The sequence below is a fragment of the Microcaecilia unicolor genome, chromosome 4 (genome assembly GCF_901765095.1).
Source record: "Microcaecilia unicolor chromosome 4, aMicUni1.1, whole genome shotgun sequence".
Classification (NCBI taxonomy): Eukaryota; Metazoa; Chordata; class Amphibia; order Gymnophiona; family Siphonopidae; genus Microcaecilia; species Microcaecilia unicolor.
Window position 1 is genome coordinate 318,637,619 of NC_044034.1, and position 25,170 is coordinate 318,662,788.

The 25,170-nt window shown below is 43.1% G+C and overlaps 1 protein-coding gene across 6 annotated transcripts in view; it reads right to left on the reverse strand.

Moving 5' to 3' along the window:
• ADD2 (adducin 2) overlaps positions 1–25,170 on the reverse strand; it is a 150,834-nt gene that overhangs the window by 32,323 nt on the left and 93,341 nt on the right. For 5 of the 6 annotated variants that reach the window (XR_003941997.1, XR_003941996.1, XR_003941995.1 and 2 more), the window contains 8 exons: positions 24,246–24,344; positions 23,892–23,996; positions 19,407–19,583; positions 13,781–14,023; positions 11,790–11,909; positions 11,513–11,602; positions 8,194–8,359; positions 7,107–7,220 (listed from right to left, as the gene is read on the reverse strand). Coding sequence is in view for 3 of the 6 variants with exons in the window: in XM_030201900.1 (XP_030057760.1) it covers positions 7,107–7,220; positions 8,194–8,359; positions 11,513–11,602; positions 11,790–11,909; positions 13,781–14,023; positions 19,407–19,583; positions 23,892–23,996; positions 24,246–24,344 (1,114 nt within the window). In the remaining 3 variants the exon portion in view is untranslated. The remainder of the gene's footprint in view (positions 1–7,106; positions 7,221–8,193; positions 8,360–11,512; positions 11,603–11,789; positions 11,910–13,780; positions 14,024–19,406; positions 19,584–23,891; positions 23,997–24,245; positions 24,345–25,170) is intronic. The other variant, XM_030201902.1, reaches the window with a different exon arrangement.

The following is a 25,170-nucleotide window of genomic DNA, read 5'->3' on the forward strand; positions in this document are numbered from 1 at the left end:
GGATGAGCCCAGGATGAGTCGAGGTCCTGGACTACACAACTCCTCCTAAGGAATCTGTGACTGCCATGTCCACGAGGTACTCTAGGAAGTCCTCGTCAGGAACTGGGCGTCCCCTCTGTTGGTCCCTGTCATGCCCAAGAAGACTGACACCCAGTATCGGATCCACAGTGAACCTGGGTTTTCTAGGCCTCAGTTGCCTCACAATTCCTTGGTGATGGAGTCCGCTCTCAAAAGAGCCAGGAGTACTAGGGACTATGCCTCAGTGGCCCCAGGCAAAGAAGCTAGAACCCTGGATTATTTTGGGAGGAAGATGTACTAGGCTTCAATGCTAATCTCCCGTATATAATCTTACCAGCTCTTCATGAGCGTTTACTTGCCAAACTTAGTGGCAGCTGTCAGACTTGGTGGATGTGCTCCCTCTGGAGCAGGCCGAGCATTTTCGCAGTTGGTCAAGCAGCAGAAGGTGTGTTGAAAGTTCTTGGCCAGGGGCACTTACGACATTTTTGATGTGGCATCCAGGATCTCTGCTCAAAGAATAGCAATGCGCAGACTCTCATGGCTGCGTGTTTCTGACTTGGAACATTCTGTTCAGCAGAGACTGGCGGATGCCCCTTGCCATGTGAGGGGGAGAGGCGAGAGCAAGAACCTTTTTGGAGAGAAAGTTGGAGGTCGCAGACTAAATCAAGAAACACACTGATACTATCTCTTCTCTCTCCCACCTGGTGCCTTCTGTATCCACTTGAAGCTCCAAAATTATCTAGGGAAGGAAATTTACCCTACTGTGAAAAAATGGAGCAACAGTGGATTTACCGTTGACCCACCATGGCACCTTTGGGGTTAAACTGGAAGGTGGAGTGATGTGCTTTTTTTGTAACTTTGTATTTCTGTATACCATTGTATTCACTTTCTGTGGCAGTGTTGAGTTTACACTTCAGTATAAAGTTCAAATTTTAATTTATTTGCTGTCATTGGATGAAGGGTGAAAAGTGTTGCCCAATGAGTAGCTGGTTTCTGTTCACATGACCTCATATTTCAAAAGAGAGAGTGTGACCATGGCTAGCTGGCATCTCTCTTTAGTTACAAACAGTTCATAAGTGAGGTATCTTTCCTACCCTGACCATTACTTGGTGTTTATGTTATTACTCTAATGATTTTTATACTTTGAGTGAACATTTATAACTCTATGGTTTTTTTTTTTGCTTTGTTTTTAGAGACTGGCAACTGAGATAATCTCGTACTAGAAACATGTCTTTACATTTCAACTTGGGTTCCTTGAAGCAGCATTCAGCAAAACATGGTCCATATTGGGACCCTACAAAGATAAGTTATGTTTGGCATTTAATGATCGGTCACATGTCTTTGAAGAAATGGTCAAGTAATGAGTTTTTGAAAGCATACATAACAGGTTTCATTTAGCACACACATTTTTGATTTTTGGACACCAAGGACTAGATTCAATAAATGGCACCCAAATTTGGGCAAAAAAAAATGCACACTGAGCACTACTCCACAAATAGTGCTCTGAGTTGGGCACCTTTTATAGAATAGTGCATAGCACTACGATCTGCACTAATCTTTTAGGCACGAGGATGTACACCACCTGAAACCTGGTATAAATCCTGGTTCATAAGTTAGACATGGATCCCCCGAATTCTATAATACTAAGAGCCAGGATATTTAGTGAATGCCCCTGACCCACTCATGCCTCTCTCATGGCCATGCCCCTTTTCAGTTGCAAGCTAAAAAATTTGCATGCACATCTTTAAAGAATAGCGCATAGCAAGATACGCATGCAAATCCAAATTGACAATGCCAATAATTGATTGTTAGCATCCAATTATTAGCACTAATTAGCTCAGTAAATTAAATTGCATGCGTAAATTGGGTGCCCACCCAAATTTGCATGCACTATTTTGAGTGCTATTTATAGAATCTGAGGACAAGTGTGCAGTGATTATAAAGGACTGAAGATGCAGCACATGAGATCTGTTGATCTGTGGTTGTCTCTTCAAATGTATAAGAACACTTATAATAAGCCACTCATTAATGGTTAAAGACTCTTTCAATCTAATGTGAGCTGTGGGATAATTTAATTTCAGATTTTTTAAAAGACAGCAGATCCCTGCCACCCTCACACCTTGTCCACTGATGTGAATGTGATGAGTGCTATACTGGCTCACCGAATCCTTCAAGAGGATAGCTGCAGATAATTGGTGACATTCAGTCCTGTCTGTAGATGTGTCCCCCCCCCCTCTTTCTAGTGGCTGCAATTGCCTAAATCCAGTACTGAGCAGGAGGGGTGGGAGATGCAAAGGGGATTACCACCCCCCTTTGTGATGAGACCAGTGGCGTTCCTGGGAGGGCTGGCACCCGGGGCGGATTGCCGATGCGCCCCGCCCCCCGGGTGCAGTGCCCCCCAATGCAGCGCAGACCCCCCACACAGCGAAAAGACACCCCCGCGAAGGAACCCCCCCCCCCCCCCCCCGCCGGGTGCACGCCGCTGGGGGGGTGCCGCGCGCGCCTGCCCTCTGTTGGTCCATGCTTCTTCTTCCTGTTCCAGGGCAGAGAAGAAGCATGGACCAACGGAGGACAGGCACGCGCCGCGGCGGCACCCCCCCCTCCCAGCGGCGTGCACCCGGGGCGGACCGCCCCCCCCTAGGAACGCCACTGGATGAGACCTATTGATTTGCACTCACATGGGTTTGGTTCCTGCCCTTCTACAGAAATCAACATTATTATAGTATGAATATATACACATAATGTAATATGGACTGGAGATCTTGAAGGGACTTAAAATCCCACATTAAGGGAATTCATTTGTAATTACCAAGGTGCACCAGGCTTCTCTGCAGCATTTCAAACTTAAGATTCGGTTATCTTTAGTTACATGAAATAGTAAACATATTTTTTGCTAGAAAAGTTTGAAACTGTTTAGTGGGGTTGAACTGACCATCTTGTGACACATTTCCTGGATTCTTTTATGGTGATCTTCAACAACAATATGTCAAATTTGTGCTCACTGGGAAATACCTGGGTTATGGGTAGAGTTTGGGATCACATTTCAGCCCATCTCTATGTAAAACCTGTCCGGTGAGGGTTAATTTAGGACTATCAGATATCTGCATTATACGATGCAGTACCACAGGTGAGGGCCATCCCAGAATAACTACTCTGTGAATTATAGCAATCAACTAAATTATATACAGCGGTGATATTTTGCCAGGTTGCCAAGCTGGACCCATTTGCTGCATCTACTCCATTTCAGCTGGAGTGAAAACTGGAGTCTGCTGTTGGCCCCAATCCAGTACCTTGTTTTTAGAAAAAGTTATCACTGATTATAAAACATAACTCTAAAAAGCCATTATAATGCAATATGTATACTTTTAAAAAACTTAATATATGCCAACTACTTCTGTTATCTGTATCTTTTTTTCCCTTATTTGAAGCACAGAAAAGATGCTTGAATTTGAATGGATTGGAAAACAGGCTGGCTATACTTACTACAGTGACAAGTACTCAGAATCTGAGGTAACTCCTTGGGTGACAGCACACATGGAAAAGAAAGGAAAGCATCGTGGAGATAGACGGACAGGCACAAAGACAATGATACATAATGAAGCACAATGAAGACAGTATTTGTGACAGAAAATATCAGGCAGAATAAAATCACATCAGTCATTTAGGATTTAAAACATTTTGTGCCATACGTTGAGTAGTGGTAGTGACGATGTTATAATCTTATTTGCTATAAAAAGTCATTTTTGTGAATGCCCAGTAAATATCTAAGGAAAAGTTGTCAGGCCCCTCATAGAACCTCTTATTTCACCTATAGGTATCTCTTAGCTCCCTGCTCACAGAGGAAAGGCTCTCAGATTGTCTTCTCTTTCCCTCCACTCCCAGGAAAGAAGTTTAACACGGGCAAAACTCCCCCTGAAATATTCTACTATGTTGGAACCACCTGTGCTGAGTTTCAACAGAGGTCACAATTCTGGAATACTTGTTAGCAGAGTTTCAAATAGGAATGAACAAACTGCTGGTGGGTTGGGGGTTTCTTTTGCCTTCACAAGTAAATTTTCAAAGATTTAGTTGGAATATTTGCAGAAAAAACCAGGAGTTAAATGGTACGTGGATTTTCAGCCACCTAAAAGTACCCATCTACTTTCGTAACAAACAGCTCATGCTGCCTTAAAAATAGCTGTTCACGTAAGTGTTTCAGAGAAGGTTTAAAACTACACGTGTACATTTAAACAAATGCATGTATGTACTTTACACTTTCATTTTGCATGATTTAAAGTTGATGTATACATTTTATCCACATAACCACCCCATCTTCAAATGCAAACTCTTCGGATGCTTTCCCCCCAATATTCAAAAGCATTTAACCGGCCAGGATCGACACCCAGCCAGATAAATGCCTCATAACCAGCTATCCGGCGATATTCAGCCCCAGTTTAGCAGCTATATTTGGCCGGTTTAAACATAACCGGCTAAGTCTGAATATCGACTTAGCTAGTTATGTTCAAACTGGCCAAAAATAAACTGGATATTCAATGCCAGTCACCGGAAACGGCCTAGGACTGAATATCTAGGTTTAGCGCTGACCACAAGAGTTAGCTGGGCAACTCTGAATATCAGCCTCCTTGTGTTTTCAGATCATGTTGCTTCATGCTTGCAGTTTGTCTGTTGGGCACCTTATTGAAAATTTATATCTTGGCACCTGCATTACCCCATATTTCAGTTTTAAACATTCCGAAAAGTCTTTCAAAATCTGCTGTGTCCGTGACCATCCTGCATGCGTACATACTACTGCTAGCATTATTCCAAAGCCTGCAGCACAAGTTTTTCATCGCAGAAGTGGATTTACACAAGCAGAACTGAGCTGCATATTTTAGAGATGAGAAAGGGCTAGATAATTTGCCCCCATGTTCTAACATGGTTTAAGCTACAATTTTACTTGGAAAAAAGAGCAGTAAATTCAAGCAGTAATCAAGCCATACAAAGGACTGCCAAACGCAAGCCCATATTACAATACCAGAAAGATTTAATTCATAATCCCCTCCATATCTGTCTGCCAAAAACTGAAATCATCTTAATACTTCATGTATCTCACAAATAAGCATATAATCACCAAATTAACTACAGGAATATAATTAAACGCAAAGACATTAAATAAAGAGCTAACAAACAGCAGTTAAATGTTTAGAGATGTTCTGTTCTATTCCTTTGTCAAACAACAAGTTAAGGGATCTGTTGCTGTATAATTAACTATGCTCCAAAGAAATGCCTTTAATATGCGCTTATTTAGCACTTGAGACAATTAGCTATCACATGCTAATATTGCTTCAACATACCCATAACAGAGATTTAATGTTGCTTTGGATTAGTTACATAAGAAAACACTGCATGGCAGTGACTCTTAAATGCTGCCCAACCCTCTGGTAAAAGATGGTGTCTCACTTAGCAGCTTGGGCAGGGGCCTTCTGGGATTGACTGCTGCCCCTAAGTCACAAACCTGGCTTTTGCCATCCATTGGATAGTCTACAGCACTTCAGCTCAGAAAGAATCAAATGGGTCAAAACACTCTCAGTTCTTCTTCTAAACATATAGAAAAAAAGATAGGGGAGGACAAATTCTATTCCAATGCAAGGGTTAAACAGAAATTTATTGTCACAAACTTTAAAATAAGACTTGACGCAGATCTGTATTTCGGTGCACAGGCGCCTACCTGAGGAGTCAGCAATATCTGTATGAATGATAATAAAAAGGATTATAGACACTCGTATAAAGGGAACAAAACTCATCATCTTCAATGAAGGTAATATCTACCATGCCAATACATAAGATGAAACAGCTGCTCACAATCATGCATGAAATAGCTGTTTCAGCCCACACATTGGCATGGTAGATATTACCTTCATTAAAGACACTGAGTTTTTTGTTCCTTTTATACGATAATTTTCATATTCCTTTTTATTACCATTCATATCGATATTGTTGACTCTTCAGGCAGGCACCTCTGTGCCGAAACGCAGATCTGCATCAAGTCTTACTTTAAATTTCTCTGTTTAATCCCTGCATTGGAATAGAATTGGTCTTCTCCTATCTTTTTTCTTTTTCTTTGTTTTTTTGACTAAAGGGGGTTATCTTCTTCTTCTAAACATATACCCAGATCTCCAGCACTAGCAATTATCTGGATATTGGTGCAGAATATCTGGGTATGTTGCTGACTTCTGCTGTTATCCAGCACAATGGCGATATTTACTGCTAGTATGTAAGACAGCTTTTTTTGCAATATTCAACACCACTATTTGGGTATTTTCCGGCTCAGCCCCAGATCATCTCAGCATTATTCAGTAGCATCAAGGTGATTTGTAATGTATAGCAGTTCTATTTGGATAATGCTGCTGATCATTGACTCGTCCTGGTCAGTGGTATTTATCTGGGTAATACGTGCTACTACCTGGATAAATGCTTTAAAATAATCTGACCGAAAATGAATTCAGCTGTCAGTAAGTAAAGAGCTTTTACAGGATTTTTAGGATGTCTCTGTACTTTTAATGTTTCTAGCTGTTCCACTAATGCCAAACCTTCCACAATTTCATTATATTCATGGAAGGAGTGGAAGAAAGGGGGAGAATTAATATCCCTGGAGCAGTCCACGCCTTCCTAAGCCTACTGGAGTCAAGGAAAACCTGTCCCTGAATGATCTTCTATTGGTCCTTTTCTCAGGTCAAAAGGCAAGGCTACCAGGGCAGATAGTGGTGGGGGAGGTTGGCATTCTTGGCTTTCATTTTTAGGTACACTGGAACTTTTAATTTCACGTAAAGTCTATAAAGCCACATGGAGGATACCTCCATGATAAACGGGATGCTAATATTTTAAGTCACTTAATCATACTAGAAATGTATTTTGGAAAAACAAGCCAAAATGCATTTTTCCAGACCTCCAGTATACTATCGACATGTATAGAATATTTCTGTCATATAAGACATTTCTCCTGCTAGTTTGAAGCCTAACCTCCTCCCCTACCCCTTCCTTGGTTTATAGGAAACAACCATAGCCCTCCTTAGAGGAAAAAGGAGATGATAGCGTTCAGTTCACTGTACCTTCAGATGACTTAGACGGGGATACAACTGGAGACTTTACGGGATATTTCTGTGGCGATGTGGGAGGCGTCACAAGAGAAGGTTGGGAGTCCTCTTCAGTAGTTTCTCTCTCATCTGAAGAGAAACACAGATGATGTTGACAAAGGAAGACAGTTTGGTCTGCCCAGTTTGCATATTGGCGCCAAGTGCATCAATAATATTCTAACAGTATCTTATGAAAGGACCCTCATCAGCACTGCACCTCTTAATGAGAGACTCTGTATTTTCACCAAAATAATTTAATGCAGGGGTACCAAGGTCTCAGGAGTCCTGCTTGCCACTAAAGTCCCTGTGATAAGAATTTTATTGGTGATTTGAGCATGCAGAAAAGTGGTGTAGACACACTCAGGTAGACACTTATAAAACTGCCCAGTGATATATGTGCATAAAGTAGGCACTGAAAAATCATTGCTCATGTTTTTACGCAATACATGTGCTGGTGATACTGGGGGGTGGAGAATGGGTGGAGTGGGAGTGGCACATACAATGCACAGATTTACTCCTACCTTAGAGCAGATGCACCTTTGTGCTGCAGCTTTCTGGTAGGCTAGTTTATAAAAGGCCTATATGCCCATATGTTGCCTTTATAAAACAGGTGCAACATATGCTGTTACATGCTTTTCCTGCTTAGGCTCCCTGTTACAAAATTACCCTTCTTATGCCTGTCCCAAGTGTAATGGATTGAAGAGCAAGACATGGGAAAGGCCAAAGATTTTGTCCAAGTTTACAGAAGTTCTTTTAGTCAGAGCCTAGAAAAAAACCTATAGCTTTATGACGTGCATGATATATTTAGCAACACCTCTACCTTCAGGAGTTGCTTATTTTTGAATCCTTCTCCAAGTTTTTTTAAAACTAAATTTAGCAGGGCTGAGCAGCTCCATTTTAATCTCAGTAAGCTGCTCCTGTGAATTGTGTGATGTCACATTATCCCTGGGATCTCTACACGGTTCACAGAATCCACTGCTGCTAACAGGCTCTGTGATGTTATACTCTTCCCAGGACTCTCCAAGCTGCCCGTTACTTTTGGTCAAACATTGTGTGATCTTACCTTCCAAGCCAAGCTTCTTCCTCTCTACTTCTCTCTTGTATTCTTCCAATTCTTGGTCTGTTAGCTGGCTAAATGGGTTGGGTGGCTCTGGTTCTGCTGGTACTGCCTCCTGTGGCTCCTCTTTCACCTCTGTATCCAATTTGGAGGCCAGCTGGCCCTCTGTGGACTAAGATCATCCCACATACTGACTCATATTGCATAAAGCTCCAAATAAAAACAGCCAGTAACACAGATGAAATAGCAATGGGGCCCTGCTCAAGTTTCAGGTTTCAAGTTTATTTTTGGTTCATATACTCCGAAAGGCAATGCCATTCTGGTGATCTACAATAATAAAAATCAGTAATAATAAAAGTAGAGAATAAAAAGAAATTACAACTCCATTATAGGGAAGGTGAGGAAAGTGTATGCACTGATGCACTCATAGTCTCAAGAAACAAGCCAGGAGTTAACACTAGGAATCAGGTCCAGTTTTCTGAATTTCCTTTGTATAAGCATTCAAGGGATCTTTCCTGTTTTCAAAGGAGCCAAAATATTCATGAGGAGGACATGGAATAGAGGAGTAGCCTAGTGGTTAGAATACTGTGCTGGCAATGAAGGAAGCCCGGTTCAAATCCTACTGCTGCTTCTTGTAATCTTGTGAACTTTTCATTGTCTCAGGTGCAAACTCAGGGGCTAATGCAGAAAGCTGTGCATTAGAGCCACTGATTGCATGGCTTCTAACAAGAGGGTTCTGCAAAATATTAAAGCCATGATGAGGAATCAATGAGCATGAAAAATACTACCTGTTGTTAAACATGGGATGGGGAGGATTGGAGATGGCTTCAGGTGATGCTGGAGACATTTAGCCATGCTTGACTATCACACTGTATAAAAAGGATGTTGGGGAGGGGTGAGGAGGAGGGATGGGGAGGGGGGGAGATAATATATGGAAGCCAGCTGTCTGAAGGAATGTTTCTGTTCGCACACTTCATTCTTTGAACACCATTCTCCTTCCCCTTCTGCTCTCCATCTTAACTGTTTCCCGTGAAACAGCCTTTAGTTACCTCAGTCCAAAACTTTGGAACTCACTTCTACTCCATCTCAAAACTGAATCATCTCTACAGACATTCAAGACACTCCTTAAAACTCACCTCTTTTCCCAAGGACTTTGGTTCCTCTGTGTACTAACTCCTCGTCTCCTCCTCATCCCCCTTCTACAGACCATCCCCTCCTTCCTTACTTCTCCTTTCCTTCCTTTTCAGACCTTTTTTTTTATTACTGTTTGTGAACCGCAAAATCACTTTTATTGGATCCCTTGTAGTATATTGTGGATAAATAGTGTTGACAATGTTATTAAGAAAAGAAGTTATCAATGTGGGCTACCATTAAGACAGGTTATTTTACATACATGGTCAGATTTAGGATAAGGATATAAGTGACATGGCTCTAACCATTAGGCTACTCCTCCAACCCTGGACAAAGGCATCCTTAATCCTTGTGGGAAGGTATATCAAAAGTTGTTAGCAGGTCTATGAGGTGGGATTATGATTTGCAATGAGGATTGTTTTTATTTTTATTTAGTATGGATTGGCCTTCCTCACGAGACTCCAGATTATACTTGAAATTGGGTAGTATGTTATTATTTTCATGATGTATTATAAATCACCTTGGATAAAATGTTTCAGGGAGCCAGTAGATAAATGTTTTTAAACAACAAATAAAATCAGCTTGCTGAGCTTACAAAAGGCATTCCAGTGGCATCCAAAGGTTAAAGCAGCGTAAAAAAGAGATTACAAGGAATTACCTCAGATACAAATTTACCCCTTATTTATTACACTGTGCTAGCGGCTGCCAGTGCGCTAATGCCTACATAGCCCATTCACTATGAATGGACTGGATTGGCATTGCCGCATGGCTTCGTAAACATGGGGTTAGATTGTTAGCCCTTCAGGGACAGAAAAATACCTACTGTACCTGAATGTACACTGCTTTGATAACTTTCAGGCTTGAAGGCAATATATAAGAAAATAAATAAAATAAAATAATCTGACAGAACTGGATTGTATGGAGCCGCTTCATGGGGTCTTTTTTTAAATCTGGGATGTATGCACAGACACACCAGCATTAACATACACACACATGCACACAATCAGAGAGTAATTTTCAATAGCTGCAATCAGCTTTCAAAGAGAAGCAGTGAATGTTTCCTTTTTCCAAATTAGCAAAGTGCAAAATCTGAGCACTAAAACTGCCCAAGTACTTTGCATCTGCTGTTTGTGCAGGTAGCTGAGAATGGATAAAATCACGTGGACATTTAAAAATGTCAAAGATCAGTGCTACTTTAGACCTCTGGCCTAGACCAATCCCCTGAAATTCTTCTTTTTAACTGACTGAGAGCCCCCACACACACACTTATGGCTGAACAATAGAGAGTAATTTTCAGTGAAGACATTTTACCCCATACAATTAATAATTGCCAGGGAAACAGCTATAAAAATTGTACATCAAGAAGTCAATATTCAAAGTGGTTTTACTGGGCAGGAGAAGCTTCTGCCTGGTTAAATTCCACTAAGCTGGCTGGCCGCTGATATTTAGAGGCACCTATGCAACTATTGCTGCTGAATATCAGCTCTAACTGGCCACGTGCAAACCTGTTAGGTTAGGGGCAATCCGTGGGCAGAGTTTGGGCAGAGCCTCTGCTTAAACAGTCTACTAATCAGCTAAGTAAGCAGATAAAGTTAGGACAGCATAAAGGTTGTCCTAACTTCTTCTGTCAAGTTAACTGGACACCGGTCTGAATATCGTCCAGTGCCAGTTACCTTCTGGGTGACTACAGATACCTGGATATTAAGAGTATAAGAATAGCCATACTAGGTCAGACCAATGGTCCATCTAGCCCAGTATCCTGCTTCCAACAGTGGCCAATCCAGGTGACTACCTGGCAGAAACCCAAATAGTAGCAACATTCCATGCCACCAATCCCAGAGCAAGTAGTGGCTTCCCCATGTATATCTCAATAAGAGATATGAACTTTTCCTCCAGAAAGCCAGATATGAATATCCAGACTTGGTTCTGCCCACAGCCATCCGTGGCTTAAGAACCACTGACTGCTGTCAGCTTAATATTGACCCCCAAATCTTCAAAGTGGAGATCTAAATTGTTATAGCTTCATATGCCTTGGCCAATGGTTAATATAAAACTTCCTGACTTGCATCTGAGGCTCAGGGACTAAAAGTTACCCATTACTGTTTCACAAGATTTTTGAACTAGATGAACGACTAGTTTCATGATCATTCTTGTGCTTAGGCTTTTGCTCTAGTATAATATAATATTTCTATACCGGGCTCCGGCTTTTCTCGGTTATCACGTTGGCCAACAGCTGGGACTGGGGTCCTGCAGACTTCACATCCTGTCGGTTCTGCTCCCGGATCTGTCAGAGCAAGACAGCAGAAGGATTGGCATTACACTGGACTTTAGAACTAGTCTAGAAGCAGTTCAGGATGCTTGGCTCTCCTATTGAGGAAAGCACAGTTCCAAGTAAATACCAACAAAGTTGAACAAGACCAAGAAGTGGAGAAAAGAAAAGGATGAAGGTAGACAAGTGAACTGTTCCATACCTTGTTTCTAGTTTCCAGAACTTCCCGTGGGTCAGTAAAGAGAGGCACAAATTGGTTGGGATTTTCAATTCGAATTGGTATTCCACTGCTGGGTTTTACCACCTCATCTGCCTTCATCCACTAATCAAGAGAAAACACATCAGACAAAGAGGAATGTAAAGTAGTTTGAAATAGGTCCACTGCACTGGAACGCTTTCAGTATAAATACTGATTTATTAATTTTACTTCTACAGTCTCCTACATTTGAAGCACTTAGGGGCAATTCTATAACAGGGCACCTGGCAAGAGCCTATTCTATAAAGGGAACATGTGCACCTATTTTCCTTAATAGAATACTAGCGTAACTACAAAATTATATGCCAGCCATAGAGCAGGTATAAATGTGTGCCTCTAAGCACTGGAGATATGCATGTAACACAGTATTCTATAACTTAAAGAGGTGTAACTTTGCATCCTGCCCACGGTGAATACCTATCTGTAAAATATGTGCTAAGTAAGATACATGAGTATTTACGGAGCAGCACTTACTTGTAAATTCCATTATACTAATGAACTGCTTGACCAAGGCTTTCCTTACAGCTCTGGATCAAACTGGATTGTTCTAATGAATTGCATGCAATATCAGTGCATAGCTGTTAGAGTGTACTTTATAGGAATTGCCCTGCAAAAGGGTAATTCTATAACTGGGTAAGTAGATACCTATTTCAAGCCTATTCTATAAAGGAAAGTAGGCCTACAACTAGATATAAGCATGAAAATGCATAAATTAGAGAATACTAATTTACGCACATATTTGCATAGTGCACCGATGCACTGACGAAACTCCACCCATGTACACGTCCACAAAGTATGCACCATCAAAATATGATGTGCTTTTCCACTAGTTGGTATTCTATAATAGGTCATTTATGTGTATAAGTGGTCACTTGTATGTATAAATAGCTGGAATATTGCCACCTAAAACTAGAAAGCTCCTTACAGAATTATCTCTTTACTGTGGAGTTCCTACTGCCCCCTTTTTAACAGCTGAATATCTTATGATTGTTGGTTGCTTACAAGACTGAATTATTCCTGTCCTCCCAGACCAGCGATTCTCAAACCTGACCTGGGGGAAAACCAGCCAGATTTTCAGGATATTAACCATGAATAGTAATGAGATAGATTTACATGCCAAGGAGGCAGTATATGCAAATCGATCCCATGAAGATTCATTGTGAGTATCCTGAAAACTTGACTGGCTGGGGTTTCCCCAGAACAGTTTGGAAATCGCTGTTCTAGACACTGAGCGGCCTTATAAACTAGCAGTTGATTTTTAAACTTCACAGTTGGCATTCCTTTAGAACACCGGCTGTGGGTATAGCAGGCACTGAATATCACCAGTCCCCGGATAAATTCTGTCTCTGACCCTGGATCACCCTGGCACTATCTAGATAGTGCCGGAGTGGTCTCCAGGGATTTTCAGTCAGTGCAACTTATCTGGGTAGCAGCTGCTGCTATCTGGATAGGTAACTTTGAATATCCGGCCCTCTGTATATAGCAGAGTTCATCAATGCTGCACTACAAGCTCGTCCAGCAGGAGGTGCTCCCACATGTGCCTGAATATTTTGCAAAAATTATGCCCTCTGGTATATTCAGTGGATTCTCAGAAGCTGGAAAGTCTGGAGGCTCCAGCCAAACAGAACGCGGGCAGCAAAACCACTGGCAATGCCTGCTAAACATTGCAATAAAGAGGGATATGGGGGCTGGCCCTGAACTTGGCCTCCACACCTGCTAAGACCTAAGCCTTGTCACCAAAATTCATCAACTAAAGACCTGAATGGGGAGGAACACTTTGTAATAAATACAGCTCAATGAACTGACCGCATCTGTATCTAGCAGCAACTTACTAGTAAGCAAAGAATAAAATAAAAGGGTAATATATACAAGGAGAGGCCTTGCTTATGGGAAATTGTACTCAGTGAGTGGGTGCACTCTGATGGCACCCTCCTTACCGTAGTTTTCGTTCTGGGGCTTGTTTCCTCTGAGACATTGACCCTCAGGTAGGTGTTGGGCGTGTTCAGCCAGCGAGTCTTCTCCTTCTGCTGTTTCTGTGCATGCTGTCGGAGAGAGGACTGCGGCACTGCTTCCTCCTCAAACATAAAAGCTGTAACTGTGGCAGGAATCTCCACCTCACTTTTGTGTTTGACCTTCTCTTGGACAAATGGGTAGCGATAGGTATAACCAGTTCTGTAGCCCTAGAAGAGAGAAGGAACCAAAGCCTGAGCATGATTTGTTGGCCCTAGGCAGACAAGGTACATTGAGTCCTACCTCTGTAATATACTACTACTACTTAACACTTCTAAAGCGCTACTAGGGTTACGCAGTGCTGTGCAGTTTAACAAAGAAGGGCAGTCCCTGCTCAAAGGAGCTTACAATCTAATGGACAAAATGTGCAGTCAGTCAAATTGGGGAAGTCTAGATTTCCTGAATAGAGGTATAATGGTTAGGTGTTGAAGGTGACATTGAAGAGGTGGGCTTTGAGCAAGGATTTGAAGATGGGCAGGGAGGGGGCTTGGCATATGGGCTCAGAAAGTTTATTCCAAGCATAGGGAGAGGTGAGGCAGAAAGGGCGGAGCCTGGAATTGGCGGTGGTAGAGAAGGGTACAGAGAGGAGGGATTTGTCCTGTGAGCGGAGGTTTCGAGTAGGAGCGTAAGGGGAGATACGGGTAGAGAGGTAATGAGGGGCTGCAGATTGAGTGCATTTGTAGGTTAGTAGGAGAAGCTTGAACTGTATGCGGTACCTAATCAGAAGCCAGTGAAGTGACTTGAGGAGAGGGGTGATATGAGCATATCAGTCCAGGCGGAAGATAAGACGAGCAGCAGAGTTCTGAACAGATTGAAGGGGGGATAGATGGCTAATATAAATTCTTTTGTAAACCTTCCATCCTCAAAACCCCTCCTTTTAAATTGCTGACTTTCTCCATGTAATACACTTCTTCTTTCTTCCCCCCTGCCTGCACTCCTCCTCTCTGCATCTCTGCTATCCCCTCCCTGCAGGGCTGTCTTCATTCTCCCTCCTCCTCCATGTGCAGTCTGTCTCAGCATTTCTCCTTCTGACTCCCAAACACATGGAAGCAATTAACAGTGACCTGATTGGTGCATATTCTATAAAAGGAAATACTTTATAGGTGCCTATTTTCCTTTATTGAATACTAGCTTAACATGGTATAATACCTAGATATGCACACAAGCCAGCCCTAGAGCTGGTATTATTGCTCATGTCTTTAAGTTATAGGGGTATTTTAGTAAGCCGCGGTAGCTTTTTTTTAGCTCGTGGTAGAAATCAGCTGGTGATAAATGCTGAGATGCCCATTACATTCCTATGGGTGTCTCGGCGTTTACCGCCAGCTGATTTCTACTGAGACCTAAAAATGCTACCGTAGCTTACTAAAAGACCTCCTATGTGCTAATGAAGATACACACGCAGTTATAGAATAGCACTTAGGTGCACTTTTGGCATGTAAGTATGTGCCTGCATACAAGTGTATAAGCTGTTATTCCTAATATTTATGCGCATAACTGGCACATAAATGTTGGTGCCTATTCTATAGAATTACCTCAATGATTGCTTAAGGAACCACTAGCAGTTACTCAGACAAGAGGAGGCTTTGGCTTTAGGGGCAGGGCCAATGTTAGCCATGCTGGGCCCAGAGTGGAAACTGGGAACGGAGCCCTAAAGTCCACCAGCAGGCCATGCTTCAAGCAGGTTGGGCCCAGAGCAATTGCCCTGGTTGTACACCTCAATGTCCCCATAGCATTTATGTACATAAGTATTGCCATACTGGGAAAGACCAAAGATCCATCAAGCCCAGCATCCTGTTTCCAACAGTTGCCAATCCAGGTCACAAATACCTGGCAAGATCCCAAAAAAGTACAAAACATTTTATACTGCTTATCCCAGAAATAGTGGATTTTCCCCAAGTCCATTTAATAATGGTCTATGGACTTTTCCTTTAGGAAGCCGCCAAACCTTTTTAAAACTCCGCTAAGCTAACCGCCTTTACCACATTCTCTGGCAACGAATTCCAGAGTTTAATTACATGTTGAGTGAAGAAAAAATTTCTCCGATTCGTTTTAAATTTACTACATTGTAGTTTCATCGCATGCCCCCTAGTCCTAGTATTTTTGGAAAGCGTAAACAGATGCTTCACATCTATCCGTTCAACTCCACTCATTATTTTATAGACCTCTATCATATCTCCCCTCAGCCGCCTTTTCTCCAAGCTGAAGAGCCCTAGCCGCTTTAGCCTTTCCTCATAGGGAAGTCGTCCCATCCCCTTTATCATTTTCGTCGCCCTTTCTGTACCTTTTCTAATTCCACTATATCTTTTTTGAGATGCGGCGACCAGAACTGAACACAATATTCGAGGTGCGGTCGCACCATGGAGCGATACGAAGGTATTATGCTACTTCTGAGTGCTGTTTTGCTGCCACTTACATAAGCACGCTTTCATGCACAAGTGATAGTATTCTGTACACTTATGTGCTCAAGTAGCATGTAAATATGGGTGCCCCGTTATAGAATTACCCCTATAGAGGCCAATTCACAGTGTTTATTGCCCTGCAAAGGCTAATGACATCATAGTTCACAAAATAAATAAATACAAAAATAAATAAAGGGGGTAATTCAGTACAGGTTGCCTAAAGTTAGGTGCTGGGATGCTGCAAGCTAAGTGTAAATTTTTTGTCATCAATTGCATGTGTAATGCCTTTATAGAATACTAGTGTAAATCAGTATTTATGCACCAACATTTAGACATGGCTGCTTATACCATGATATAAATGTTGCAATTGAACGCATAACTGTCAGTATTAAACATACATATGTGCTGGTCATGCCCCTGACCTGTCCATGCCCCTCCCACATCCATTCCCTTTTGCAGTTACACGCTAAAGGATTTATAGAATTACGACTGAGTGCAGTTATGCACATAATTGCAAATTAGTGCCAATTAGTACCAATTAACTAATTATAGCCAGTCATTAGTAGTTAATGCTAATTAGTGCCTAATTTATCAATTAAGCATGTAATTGTCAGTAGTCTATATGTGCACGCAAGATTATAGAATGAGGGGGAAAATGTGTCAATTAGGGTTGGGAATGCACTGAATAAATTAACTAATAGCTTGGGTTACGTTCTGGTTACTCAGATTTAGATTAGTCAGGGGAGGGGTGTGCGTTCTCTCATTAGCTGGGTATGGATATCCCCTGTCCCAATTCTCTCAAGCACATTTTCTCTCTTTTCCCTCTCCCTCAGGGTGACCTCAGCACTCTCAATGAGACTGGCTCTACCATTGAGGGACTGTTTTGCAGACTTGGTCTCACTGTTCAGCCCTGTATTTTAGCCCCTACTGACATGCAAATGAGGCCCCACAATGAGTCTCCAAATATGGGTTTCACAGCCCCCTACATCCTCCATAGATCTCTATCCAGTCCCCCAAGTTAGACCCTGGCATACTCTCCCTTGTTGGATAAGGGCACACAGGGCTGCTGCAAGGAATCCCACTTAGTAAAGAACAGACTCCTACAGCCTCTTCTTCCAGGCAGTTTGCAGAATACTGGAGGTGGAAGCTGGGACAGACACAAAGATGAACAGAAGAAGCACCAGTTCCTCCCCTCCTACTATTTCTCTCCCCTCTTTTGTACTCTTCTCCCCCCCCCCCCCCTTGTTCTGCAGAGAATTTTTTTTTTTGTTACATTTGTACCCCGCGCTTTCCCACTCATGGCAGGCTCAATGCGGCAGGCAATGGAGGGTTAAGTGACTTGCCCAGAGTCACAAGGAGCTGCCTGTGCCGGGAATCGAACTCAGTTCCTCAGGACCAAAGTCCACCACCCTAACCACTAGGCCACTCCTCCACAAAGAGGCTGGCACTGGAAAACTAATTAGCATATCTGTCAGAGGCATACTGAGGTTTGGGTTGTACTCTAGCCTTAATCACAGCTGCTTTTTCATAAGAGATAAACGAGTTCTCTCCTTAATATCAGCCTCTCAGTTCTGTAGAGATGCTATGAGTGGCTCATCTCAAAGCTGGAGATTTATCACCACAATGCTGGAGACTGAAGGCCGATGTGTGAGGTTTTTCCTGCAGGCCATAGGAATGTCTAACACCATTTCTGGCATATGTACGTACATTACAAAAACTCAGCTAGTTGAATCAATAAATAGAAAATAAAATTCCTTTTTCTACCTTTGTTGTCTGGTCATTTTATTTTTCTAATCATGTTGGTCCCAGTCTCTGGTTTCTCCTTTCCTCTGTCTTCTCTTAACTTTCTTACCAGAGTCTACTTGCCCATTTGGCATTTCTTTTCTGTCCATGTCCAACATTCAACTCCTTTCTATGTCCCTGCCCCTATCTTCCTGCCATGTTGAGCATCTCTCCTTTCTGTCTTTATTTTTGCCTTATATAGCATCACCCCTCTGTGCCCTTATCCCTTCCTCCCCCTGTCTAGTAGCACACCTCTGTGTCCCTCTGCCCCCTCCACGTGCAGTATCGCATCTCTATATCCCTATCCCTCCTCATGTTTAGCTTCTCCCTTTATTCCTTCTTCCCTCCTGTCCCCCTCCCCCAAGGCCTGTATGTCTCTTCCTTCCCTACTGTCCTTCCTCACTAAGGGCCAGAATCTTTCTTCCTTCCTTCCCGCTTGTCCTCCCAGTCCCCCAGGGACAGCAAATCCATTCCCTCCTGCTCCCACAAGAGACTTCAGCAAGTGTCTTTCTTCCCTCTCTCCTGTTCCCTGCCCTCCACCCCCTTCCCATAGGTTCAGCATCTCTCCTTCTTCCCTAGAAAGTCCCAGTATCGCTTCTTCTTCCTCCAGGGGTCAATCAGGTGTCCACACCCTCCTTCCCCACCTCTCCAGCCTTGCTCCCTTCTGCTTCCTTCCCCTGCAAATCAAGGCATCTGTTCCTCTCTCCCCCATCCTGCCAGTCCTCCAGCATGTCTCTATCTTCCTCCTTCCCCTGCAGGTCCCAATATATCTCTCTCTCTTCTTCCTATTCCTATGAGTCCTGACATATCTTCCTCTCTCCTCCTCCCCCACCCCATGGCCCACAAATCTAGTTTATGGCCATCAGTACTTGAGACACGTTGTTTCCGGCTGTGCAGGGCCCTTCCACTGCCACGTCCTGCTTGCCGGAAAGGGGAAGTTGCATCCGAGGAGCCGGGATGTGGCAGAGGGAGGACCATGCACAGCAAAAAGTAGTGTTTCTCAAGCACTACCGGCCATAAACGCAAGGTTGACTGACTGTGGTGAGGAGGAAAGGTGGGATTGGGGTGTGGAAAAGGGGGGAATGAGAGTACTGTGCCATGGGAGAAGGCAAGCTGACAGAGCTCCCAATTTGTGGTGGCAGGGAGTAGGGAGCCAGAATGTGTGTGAGAAGGGCACTTCTGTGTATAAGCTTGAAAAGGGGTACGAATGCGTGAAACTTGGCATGTCTGGTTCTGCCACTGTCACTCTACAGCCTCAGAAAGTAGGATTTCCTTCAAATGGCTTTTTCCACATCGGTAGAAACGCTCAAACAACACAAACAGTGAGCATGTGGCAGATACCTATACTTTCCTTAATTTCCTTTTTACTAACCAAATTGTCCAGCATCCTCATTAGGGCCTCAAACTCATGCTCCCCAAGTCGGCTCTTCTGCATAGGTCCAAAAGTGCTCCCCGCCCATCGGACTGAGCCTACCTCATGGGGTCTGGACTTCTCTCGATCCAGCAGAATCAAGTTGTCTACTCCTCCAGCACAAGACAAAGCTGCAACCTGAAGTAAAGGACAAAAAAACCCCCCAAGAAGTTATACACAGAACTAATCAAGCCTCCTTTCTGAGACACTTGAGTGCATATGAGTGGAAAGACCTTTTTTTCTTCTTTCTTAATTTGAAGTTTGCATCCACACTGTACCCAAAGCACTTTGAGTGAATGTTGAAGTCTGGATTTTTCTGCCATATTTTGGGCATGGCCAGAATCCAGATTTTGGAGCCATGTTGAACTTGTAAAAATTAAAGAAAAAAAATCTGACAGGAGAGCTTTGTTTAATGTTTGTATAGCTGAGAAGACCACTGCATATGGGAAGGGCCACGCAGACTCATTACTTTACTCTGAGCTCTGGTGAGCTGTTCTGTCCTGGTGACATGTGATGACATCACATACTTGTATGCCTGACTCAACCCTGATTTTCAACAAAAAAAAAAATACTCCTATTTTTTGGACCACCTGACATATTCCAAAAGTTTGGTGTACATAGGACACTAAAGGCAAAGTTATAATGGGGATGGACACACACGCAGATATGGTGATCTCGTACGCTTTCTTTGCTATGGATAATAGGCTAAAAATGTACCTAGTTTGACTCATACTTTATGCACCAGCCTTTTCGCTACTATTGGCACATAAAGTCCTTCTTTATATGTATTTTACAAGCATTAGCTTTATAGTAAACATTTTATTACAATCAGGGGAATACATGATTCATACAAATCAAAATGCAGTATGTGTTCCTCTACCCAGTCAAACATACAATATGAGCAAATATTTGGTTTTATAAGAAAGTATCATCAAAAGGAAGAGGGAGGTAGGTACAAGGCACTGGTAAGATCCCCACTTTGATCACAGTGTGTCATTCTAGAGACCACACCTTTGAAAGGACATGCAGAGGATCAGCAGCATACCAAATCGGAATTGTATCCTATGCAATACACCCCCTGGTGCCCCTGCTCCACTCATTGCACCATGACCAAGAAGAGACAATGGACAGCCAGCAATTTGGGCACTTCCACCTTCTTTGTGCACTGTGTGGCTGCACAGTACACACAACTCTGCAGAGAATGACTGGAGTTACCAAAATGGTGCATGGCCTGCAAGGGCCTGTCCCTATTCTGAGGGGGTCACACTCAGTACTGAACTTGGGCCTTGCCTGTCTTTCTCTCTCTTTCCCATTTGGATTCTCTTTTGTGATGGGAAGAGCGGGGGCAGCGTTAAATTCATGGCACAGAGTGTATTCCTATCTTCTTGACAAATAAAAGCCAGATTCTGTAATGGGGTTCCAAGATATACTGCACTTTACTGGTTAAATTTGTGCCATAGTAATTATACTGACATTGGGCATGCCTTCTCATCATATCCATTTGTGCAAACTTAATCCAGCATCTGTGTCTGTGATCCTTGGGTTCCATTATACCCTCTTGGTCCTTGGGGTCTGTAAGTGGGTAATTCTCAATTCTTTGAGAATTCCCTTTCCATATCTGGGATCTTTTCTTTTATCTTGCACTCCTATCATTTCCTTTGTTGTATCTTAGACACCTATTTCACCTGCCTCCTTTTGTGAGCGTATATTTGGTGATTCTTCTCCTCCTAGTCTCCTCTAGCACAGGATACTAGGTGGGTTTCCAACTTTGCCTGTCTCCTAAGGCCATATAGACAGTGGAGTCTCACAGGCTGGGAGACTCCTTGGTAAATCTATCTCCTTTCTTTGGACAGGAAGGGTGGACAAAAACCTACTTCCAGAAAATTCATGTGACATCTGTTACAACATTCCCAGTGAAGACAGTGTGGGTTGCTGTCTATTAGAAATGCTATTGTCTTATTCTGTGTGATATTTGGTGTAAGTTTATCACTGGCCATGACACCTATATTAAGGTGTAACACTGAGTGTTTTGTAGCTGGCTTCTTCCATTGGGAATGGCCAGTGGAGGAGTTGGTGAGGTCACCAAATTTATATACTGAAGTGTTTTGAAGGGAACCCCGTCTTTGTCTCTTTTCCACCAAAGCATCTTGGATGGGCCTAAGGGGCTCCTGAAGTTGCTGGAGGTCCTGGGCACTGCCCAAGGCCAGGACCAAAGGAACAGTGAAGGATGTTTGGCTGTGCCTCCTTTTGTTCCTAAGGAAAGTTGAAGGGTGAAGTCTGACACAGTTTCTTCACAATATACCCAATGCTGTTGCACACATTTATACCCACTGCAAGGCAGGTACAAATGTATGTGTGAATGTGCATGTTTTATAAAATACATATGCACATCACAATTCTGCACCTGCTTCACCCAAACTAAGCCCATGGAAATGCATAGAACATACAGAAGTATGTGTGTTCTTGTTGGTACACATGCTTATACACATGTATGTAAAACTAGTGCTATTTGTAAAAATGCTTTACAAAACTAGTCCATTATCTACAGATATTAAAAAAAGAAAAAATAGAAAAGCAATCCTCCACAATCAGCAGTACAAAACAAAAACAGTGGAGGTGACCAAAATAGGGACAACACACCATGGTGCAATGTTTTGGCCTACTGGCATGCATCAAGCATCTGAAGATCACACTTCAAAAATCAAACATAGGGACACCTGAAAATTGTATATCACAAGTAAAACTGGCATCCTTCAAAGAAACGCCTGTAGTTCTAAATTAACTAGTCTAGTTTAATTTAAGAGACACCAATCATCCGTAAAAGCTAGCGTGCCATTAAAACATAAAACACTCCTTGGTGTATTGTCCCTATTTCAGTCGCCTCCGCTGATTTTGGTTTTTTAGATGTTTAAAACATTTAATATTTAAAAGTATGATGTCCAATATGCATTTTTACTGGATAGTTCAGAGGGGGGAGGAGTTAGGATGAACAAGATTGTTGAGTTTATTAAAATCCCAGGTGTGGGGGAAGGGGGAAGGGCATAGAGGACCTGAAGGTTAATTTGGAGGCGGAAAGGAGGTACAAGGCTGAATATTTTCCTACAGCCTCTAACATCCTTGCACTATGTCTGGAAATAACCTATCACTACTAATGGAGGTGATAGAAGCCAAGATTGAAGTGAACTTGGAAAATACACAGGCAGGGAGAATGGGAGGGAAATAGAGTTCAACTAGGGATTGTGGTGAAAGTAGTGTGCTTGGCATGGGGCAACGGGAGACACTGACATGGTCAATAGGTTTTTAGAGGCAAGCAAACAAACAAGGAAAATGTATTTCAAAAAGCAATCATGAGATGTGTTATGTACTGTTTTACCACACTTGTTTCAGTCATCGCCCAATGTTTCAGCAGCTGGATTGCTTGCATCAGGGGCACATTCAATCCTTATAATAGGAATTAGTAACACATCTTCCAGAGTATTTAACGCATAAAGATTGCCTACACTGGACTCATCAAGGCCAGTGTGAACTGCTTCAAAATGAGTAAAAACACAGGGCTGTGTAGATAATAAAAGATCCTCCAACAAAATAACCCAGGTGGGGTCTTTTCTAGACACATTTCTATTTTTGATGGATGACAAATATATGCCATGTAATACAATTTTTTTTTTACTGGCACTATTTACAAGCATATTAACCAATACATTTACTGACAGTTGGCAGCCGATAGGTGAAAATTTGCAGAGGAAAGAATATAGTGTTGCAACTACAACATGGAGTGGGTTCAAATCCCACTGCTGCTCCTTGTGATCTTGGGAAGTCACTTAACCCCAGCAGCGTACCAAGGGCGGGGCAGTGGGGGAGGTCCGACCCGGGTGCACGCTGCTGGAGGGGTGCAGAGAGCAGCTGTGCACCTGTTGGCTCTGCTGGTTCCCTGCTCCCTCTGCCCCGGAACAGGTTACTTCCAGTTACAGGGCAGAGGGAGCAGGGAGCCAGCGGAGCTGAGAGCTGTGCGGCTGCTCCCAGCAGCTAAGAAGGCACCCGGGGAGGGTGTGTTGATGTGCCGGGGGGAGGGTGCGCTTCGGCGATCTGCCCCGGGTGGCAGCTGACCTAGGATCGTCACTGCTTAACCCTCCATTGCCTCAGGTACAAACTTAGATTGTGAGCCCTCCTGGGACAGAGAAATATCCAGTGTACCTGAATGTAACTCACCTTGAGCTACTACTGAAAAAGGTGCGAGTAAAATCCAAATAAATAAAACATATAAGAAAAACAGAAATCTGTCAGAGAAATACTGTAATATAACACTGTGGCCAGCAGAGGGCATATTAGGTTCCTGATAGACTTGGCAGCCTCTTCAGTTGCAATGAGCACTCTCTGAAGAGCTCAGCCCAGTCTCCACATTTTTCAAATCAAGACTTTATTTGATGAAACTAGATCTGCACTGACTGGGATGGAATCCTGACATAGTTGTAGATTTTCTGGACCAGTGCTCATTTTCTGAAAAACAGGTACCAGCTTAGGACACGTGGAAACCTTCACCTTCCAGCCCAGCTGCACTAGAGGAAAAAAGGAAGCAAATATAGAACCATTACAGGTCAGAGACCTAGTGGGAAATCACTACTGCTCTTGGTAGCACGGAGAGTTCTGAAAAGGCAAAATGGGATAAGATCCCATGTTAATTTATATTCTCTTCCCTCCAATCAGAGCAAGGTCTCTTAAGACTTAAGTAAGTGGTGCAGTGTTATGTACCACTTGCAAGCCCAGGCACCTGTTGCTTGTCCCATGCTGACTAATGCTTACCTGAATCTCGCAAGCAGACTGTAGGTGAAAGATTTTATAGAAGGCTTCCTCCACGGAGTCACCCAGAGCAACCATGCCATGGTTTCTTAGAACCAGGACCTGCAAAAGTTTTCAGGGGTTCATTATGACCATTATTCTCTGAAGCTTTTTCTGGTCAGATATCAAGCAATCTGTGGGTTGTCTCTTAGACCCAAGGCCACAATTCCCATTAAGTACAGTAGGCAGCTGTCTAAGGATACCTGTGCTGCACAAGGTGCCCTAAGTTCACCATATCTGCATGATCCTAAAACAACCCAAACAACCCCAAAATCTCCTTCCTCCTTCTCTGCAACGGTGTGATTTCCCACTTCCTTCCATGACAAAGGCGCTGAGGATGTCTTGAGGCATGAGATGTAGATCTATTCTAGCTCTACCTCTGTCCCCTCCTCCTCACCTTCACCTAGGAACACCTCTGATCTCCATGGGAGTTAAACAGGCAATTTGTAGAAAACAGAAACCCTAGGGCCCCATTTTAGTCTCTGTATTGTTTCAAAATTTTAAGATCCTATATAATAAAAAGCACCTCCAATGTTCTGAAGCTGACTCCGTGGCACTGTGGAAGTGTAGGGTTCGTAAATCTGTAACTCAGCGTTTCATTGGCTCTCACTGTCCCGCAACGTCACAAGAACGAGGAACCAATCAACGGTCTGTAAAAAACGCCCAACCCGCCTGCCCGGGCCATCACTGCCACCCAGCGATTCTCCCCTACCCCCCCCTCCAGGCACCCACCGAGTCTCCTTTGCTCCTATGAAAGCCCTGCCCGTCTGTATCCTTCCGTTCCAGTTTGTTCCCTCAGAGTCCTGCTCTTGCGGAAAGAGGAAATGATGTCAGAAGGCGGGACTCAGAGGGAACAAACTGGAACGGAAGGATACAGACGGGCAGGGCT